Here is a 6,588-nt window from a genome sequence, read left to right on the forward strand (position 1 = left end):
CCCCACCACACGGGAGGAAACGCTCCGCATCCCGTCACCAGGGCAACTCTGCAACCCGACACCGAGGCTCGCGAGTCCGCGGCGCATCCCGGGCACCGGCCGCAGGAGGCGCATCACCGCACGGCCGCGGGGACTCCGAGCGTCCCGGCGCCGCGCTCCCCCGGGCGTCTAAGGCCACAAGGGAGACGCCCGCTCGGCGGGCCCGGGTCCGAGACTGGGCAGCCCCCGCGACCGCTCGCCCGGTACCTGGCCCTCGGCACGTGGCGGCAGTGATTGTCCCCGAGCCGTATCCCTCCGCGCCCCCGCCTCAGTCTCCCGCTCCCTGCCCGGGACCCTCCGAGTCGGGCGCCGCGGAAGGATCGCACGCACGCGCGCACGGCCACCGCGGCGGCGGAGCAGCGGGCCCCGCGTGAGGAGCCGCCGCCGGCACAGCCGCCCCTCAGCCCCCGGCGCGGTTAGGCAGCCCCGCGGCGCGGGCGGGCACCGGGCGGCGCGCTCGCCGCTGCTCCCTCGCCGCCGTCCGCGCGTCCTCCCGCCGCGGCTCCCCGGGGAGGGGGGCGGTCGGTGCCTGCGCAGAGCCGCCTCCTCCCCGCCCCCGCCCCGCCTCCCCGCGCCGCCGCCCGCCGCCGCCGCCGCCGCTGCGCCTGCTGCTCCTCGCCGTCCCCGCTGCAGTGCGAAGGGCTCGAAGATGGCCGGTTGGCAGAGCTACGTGGATAACCTGATGTGCGATGGCTGCTGCCAGGAGGCCGCCATTGTCGGCTACTGCGACGCCAAATACGTGTGGGCAGCCACGGCCGGGGGCGTCTTCCAGAGCATCACGGTGAGCACCGGCGGCGCGGTTCCCGTCCCGGAGCCGAGGCGCCGGCCGGCCGCGGGGCGCCGCGGCGGGGCTCGGGGCGCGCGGCCCGCGCCGGCAGGTGTGCGAGGCGGCGGCGCCGAGGATGCGGCTGCCGGGCTGGCGGAGGCCGCGGCCCGGGCCCCCCTCGCCCGGGGCGGCGCTGACAGGCGGGGGCGGCGGCCGGCTCCCGCGTTCCCGGCGGGCTGGCGGAGCGGGGGAGGGGCGCGCCGGCCGGGCCGGGAGCGCCTTTCCCCCGCGAGCGACTCCCGGGTGCCCTGCGAGCCGGGAGCTTGGCTGTGCGCGGCCGGGTGGGAGCGGGGCCTGGGGCTCGGGCCCGGCGGGGGTCTTCGGCGGCCCCCGGGCCCGCGGACAGCGCGCCCTCGCGCCGCGGGCTGTGGGAGGCGGCCGCCCGGCCCCCGGGATCCCCGCCGCGACTTCGCGTGGGTTTGCCGGTGTCCAGGCCTCTGGGGCTTGTGAGAAATGCACGCCGACGGCGTAGGTGGATTCGTGAATCCCGACTCCAGCCCTGGCTCTATAGGATTTTTTTTTTTTTTTTAATTCTCCAAGATGGCGAACTGCCATTGATTTCTCTCCTCCTCCTATGGAGAGTCATCGATATACCGTTATCCCCGATTACGCAGCATAGCTCTAAAAAAGGGGTGCTTTTATGGGGTTTTCAGTAACCTGCCAACACCAAGGGGACACTTCACTTCTCCCAAGTCCCTCCCCCTTTCGTAATGGTAGTAAGGAGCTAATGCAGATTTATTCTTCCCAGTGTCTGATTTTGTGACTTGATGGTTTTGACTTGGTGGCCACATGGGTAGGAAATAATTGTCGCTAAGCCCCCGATGCTGCTTTATTGTTTTGCCTCTTCTGCACAAGGTTCTTTCTAAAATTATGACAATTGTATCGAATTTAAAGCCATTCCCTTCATCTCTCAGCCTCACGCACCCTTCCCACCAAACGCTAAAATTCGCGCCCCGTTTGGGGTGCTGCTAATTCTCCTTGTACTACTTAGCGTGGTTTGAGATGTGACTGTGCAGAGCTCAGTCCGTGGCGCTAGTGTAAGGCCCCCGTAGCCGCAGTGGACTCGGTTCTTACGGAGAAGTGGCGTCTGGTGATCAACTTTCCCTGCGGCGCGCTCGGTGCGGTGCGGTTCCCGCCGCCGGGCGGGAGGACCGCGGGGCGAGCGCGGCGACGGCCGGGCCTGCGATGACTCTGCAGTTCTGGGGGCGACGCCTTCCAGCTCGCGGAGTGTGGGAAGGCGCTGCTGCTCCTTGCCGGCTCTGCTGGCTGCCTCAGTTTCTTTCCAAACCCCCCTCCATGTTCTGTGTGTGTGTGTGTTGTGTTTTTGTTTTGTTGTTTTACCATCGCCTCCTGCAGTGCTACCTACCAAATCCTCTTGGCATTTGCCAGAATGAAAACTGATTACTGAGGTGGGAGGGCAGAGAAGTTGGGGGGAAAAAGGAGTCGTGCCTAGAAAAGTAGGAGGGAAATACGAATTTGGGAATGTGCTGAGGTCCAGGATTTGAAGTCATTTCTTGTGGGGGAGATGTCAAGCTATTTGAAGCAGAGAAGTGCACAGACCTGCCATAAGCATGGGCTTTATTTCAGGAGACTTTCAAGCAACTTTAAATTTGATTCAATGGGACTGGGTGTGATAGACAAGCTGTCCCTGAAAGTTTATAGGTGAATCGAGAGTCTTTTCATAGACTGGTCTTTAGTTAGCAGACTACACTGTGAACTGTGAAATCTAATCAGTGTAAAACATGTAATCACGTAGGATTAAGCTATTCTTTAGAAAAGACTAAAACTTGATTTTACATTAGTGAAATGTGGGTGTCTCGTACTGATAGTAAAAACTTGGCGCAAAGTCTTTCCTGTTATATTGAGGCCTGAAAGGAATTAACTATAACTTCATTTCTTTTTTCCTTTTTTGCGGGGGACAGCCAGTAGAAATAGATATGATTGTAGGAAAAGACCGGGAAGGTTTCTTTACCAACGGTTTGACTCTTGGCGCCAAGAAGTGCTCAGTGATCAGAGACAGTCTGTACGTGGATGGTGACTGCACAATGGACATCCGGACAAAGAGTCAAGGTGGGGAGCCGACATACAACGTTGCAGTGGGCAGAGCTGGCAGAGGTAAGCAGGGCAATCTTGTTAAAAGTTGCATGCCACATTACGACTTATTAAGCAGTTTCTTTAACATTTTGAGTAAAAGTGTTAGTCCATAATGGCTATTAAGGTGGTTTTTGTGAACTGCACTGCACTGAAGGGAGGCACTGCTTTAAATTCACTCACTGTACAGCAGCTGCGTCTACAGCCTACTCTCTGAGGTCCTGACTTTATTTTGAAGTAGAATATCATTCCAGCTCTCTAGTTTCAGCTTTAATAAACTGAAAATCTAAGTTTGTCTCTTAAACTGCTTGACATGTCCAGTGACAATCTTACAGTGTATCCAGATTGTTAGATCACTCAGATAGGTAACCTTAGTCCCTTTGAGTCTTTGACCTTTGAATCTCCTCTTCTTGCCTACATTTTAATCAATCATTGCTCAGCATAAAAATGGGAACGTTAACATTGACTCATTTTTCTATTAGAAACACTGCAGGGAAGAAAGAAATAGTATAAGGGTTTTGGAGTAAGTTGTCCCTTTACTAAAGTATCTTCAAAAATTACGTGTCATTTAGATATGAGAAGTAGGAAATTGTATTTCATTTATATATTTGATCCAGAAATTCTTGTGTTTCCTGACTGTTGTCAACATTGCAGAAAATCTTACTGCAGTTAAGTCTCACTACTTTTTCAGAACTTTCAAAATTGAAGTTTATTATGACATCTAGTTAATTTACAAAGTATATTTAACCTGTGTAAATACTTTGTAAATAAAGAGGGCTTGTGTAGTCTCATACAGTGGACTTGGCACTTATAAGACCAAATGTACCATGTGAAGGAATTGGAAGCTCCTCTGAGCTGTAATTTACTGTAAGAGTCCTACCAACTCCCTCTGATTGTCCTAAAGGTTACTCTTATTCTGATGTGAGTTGATGCTTATGACTCTTTCTCTATAGGAAAGTTAGGTGACTGAAAGAATAGACAAATCTCTTTAAATATTAGCTGAGCTCATATAAATGTTAAAAAGCCATCAACCAGGTGGCATAAAACCACATGAAGATTTTCAACCATACAGCACTGCTGACATCTAGTGGCTGTGAGTGTAAAATCTGACATACATATATTTTGGGGGTAGACCTTTGAATCTCATCATAGAAGAACCTGTTGGAAATAATAAATCTATTTCAGGATTTTAGACTTAATGAAAAACAAAGCCAGAGCAGTAAGCATAAGCCTTGGGTACCTTTAATTTCACCTGTTCTGACTAGGACTGAAAATGCTATTGAAAATGTGATCTTGGTTTTCCTCTGGAGGTGGTACTAGACCCACATTTAGCTTCACTGGTAAAACTTAATAGTTTGTACTTAATCAAGCCTGTTAAATTGGGAGAATTTTGTAAAATAATCACCTGCGTTTTTTTGGGGACAGTCTAATATGCATTTGTCATACTAACCAGTTTTTTGCCCTAGAATGGAAGATAAATGATCACAGTTTTTTCCCCTAGCTAGTATATTTTTATAGATCCTGCAGCTGCATTGATTGGACTTGTAAAATGCAGTTAATAGTTTTTAGCATATAACTAGTTTGAAAGTTGTCCTTTTTGGAGACCTAGTTGACTTCAGTGCTTGACAGTTCATGGAAAACTAACTTAATGTTACCTTATTAATCGGGGTTCTGTCTGCTAAAACTTATGTGACTTTCTTGATTAACACTTCTTTTGAAACACTTTTCTTCTTTCTCTTTCAGTCTTGGTCTTTGTAATGGGAAAAGAAGGGGTCCATGGAGGCGGATTGAATAAGAAGGCATACTCAATGGCAAAATACTTGAGAGACTCTGGGTTCTAGCTGCTAGGCAGACTGTTAAGTATTAGGGGAAAATTGCTCTTAAACTTTCCTAGCTGTAAGCTTGAGTCTTAATTCTGGAAATTTTATTAGCAATGCAGGGTGATGGGGTATGAACCTGTGTCTCCTTTGTATCCCTCTGTTGGTGGGGAAAGGTATCTTTCTTTCTGCCCTCCCCCTTAAATAATTCTGTTCACTTTGTTTTGTTTCCTTGTGTACTCCAGCATTGGTTATAGTCATGGGAAAGGAAGGTGTCCACGGAGGCACACTTAACAAGAAAGCATATGAACTCGCTTTATACCTGAGGAGGTCTGATGTGTAAGCAGCCTCTCCCCATCTACCTAGCAACTGTCTTCATCACCACCCCAATTATGGTCACAGTGCTACCAGACTATATGGTAGCTAATTTTTCTTTACCTCTTTTCTAATGTCATGATTCCTATTTGCCCAATGGATCATTTGTATGTTAACCGCTGTATGTAATCAACCCTTATCTGGCAACATAATTGCAGCACAATAATGATTTGCATGATACCTTGAAATTGGGGGGGGAGGGGGCATGCCAAGTTGGGCATCACTATGTTTTAGCAATTAATGGGATATTGATTACTAAAATACGTTAATATAAGCAAGGTGCCGGTGTACAATCTCTAATTTGATCAGTGTCTTTTCAGCACTTTGAGCATTTACTTAGCTCATTTAGTCTTCCTTTTGTAGCGCATGGTTGGGTGGAGAACATGCATGCATCTTTCCTTCACTCCTCTTTTCTCACACCTCCCTTCGCACAGGAAGTATTTCATTTGCTTCCTCCTTATTTTATGCAGTGCCTGGTTTATTTAACCAATTAACAATCCCTTTTGTTGATGAGCTATTGAGAGCTGCAATAGTTTGCTTTTAGTATTGTTGTTGCACTTGAGTAGACAAACCTTTTTTCATAGTGTCTACAGGACATACGAAGAGTGCAACTGCAAAACAAGAGCAAAAGGCACTTCCTCCCATGACCTCACAGTAACCATACTGATTGCCTCCCCGGGGACATTCCATCATTGCAATAGCTCAGACTTCTGTTCCTATCTTTTTCTTTGCACACCAGCTCTACTCTTTAGTAAAATTGTAAAAGGCTGCCATTATGGACATTAGGTGTCCCAACATAACCATCTGGAGTGTGTCCAGTTTGTTCTTCATAGGACCAATTTTTATTTGCAGCTTAAGTTTTTATATGAAGTTGCATTATTGTGGACTTGGCTGTCTTGTGATGAATTTTTTTCATATGTATTCTGTGCCATACTATTGTTAAAATGAACTGTTGCTATTGTGAGATGGATTTTAACTGACCTATAAAAGGTTTCTTTTGAATGGCACTACGTTAGGGACATTCTAGTATTTGCTTCTATTGTTTGGGCCTTGTGGATAATGTACAGATTTAAAAACAAATCTTGTTGCTGATTTGTCCATTTCTTTCCCTGCACTTTGTTACATCTGGGATACAGTCTAACTCATCTGATTTAATATGCATTTAAAAAAATGCCATAACTATTAAACACCTTGTTTACAGACAGATGAAATAAATTTATTCCAACCAAATACTCCAGACTCCTGTTGTTAATTGTTGGCTTACTGTCACACTTGATTTTTACACAATGGGAATATGAAGAATAGGCCAAAAGCTGCTGCAAGCTTATAATCTTTTTTAAAGATTCAATTGATGGCCTACCCCATTTCCTGCAGTATTTATTATAAATAAAATGAGTGCCTAGGAATTTCTTTTTAATGGTTTTTGATTAAAATGCCTTT

At 48.4% G+C, this 6,588-nt stretch overlaps 1 protein-coding gene across 2 annotated transcripts; it reads left to right on the plus strand.

The window, feature by feature from the left end:
- The first annotated feature begins 387 nt into the window (after positions 1-387).
- On the plus strand, positions 388-6,380 carry PFN2 (profilin 2). 2 transcript variants are annotated; one of them, XM_081138236.1, is made up of 3 exons: positions 388-820; positions 2,788-2,980; positions 4,700-6,380. In XM_081138236.1, exons 1-3 carry the CDS (start codon positions 689-691, stop codon positions 4,795-4,797), a joined length of 423 nt encoding a protein of 140 aa, XP_080994362.1. In that variant the 5' UTR covers positions 388-688; the 3' UTR covers positions 4,798-6,380. The 2 variants fall into 2 exon arrangements, with proteins under 2 accessions (XP_080994362.1, XP_080994363.1); XM_081138237.1 differs by having other exon boundaries at positions 394-820; positions 5,019-6,380.
- The last annotated feature ends 208 nt before the right edge of the window (positions 6,381-6,588 follow it).

This window comes from Miniopterus schreibersii, assembly GCF_964146895.1.
Source record: "Miniopterus schreibersii genome assembly, chromosome: 5".
In the NCBI taxonomy this organism is placed as follows: Eukaryota; Metazoa; Chordata; class Mammalia; order Chiroptera; family Miniopteridae; genus Miniopterus; species Miniopterus schreibersii.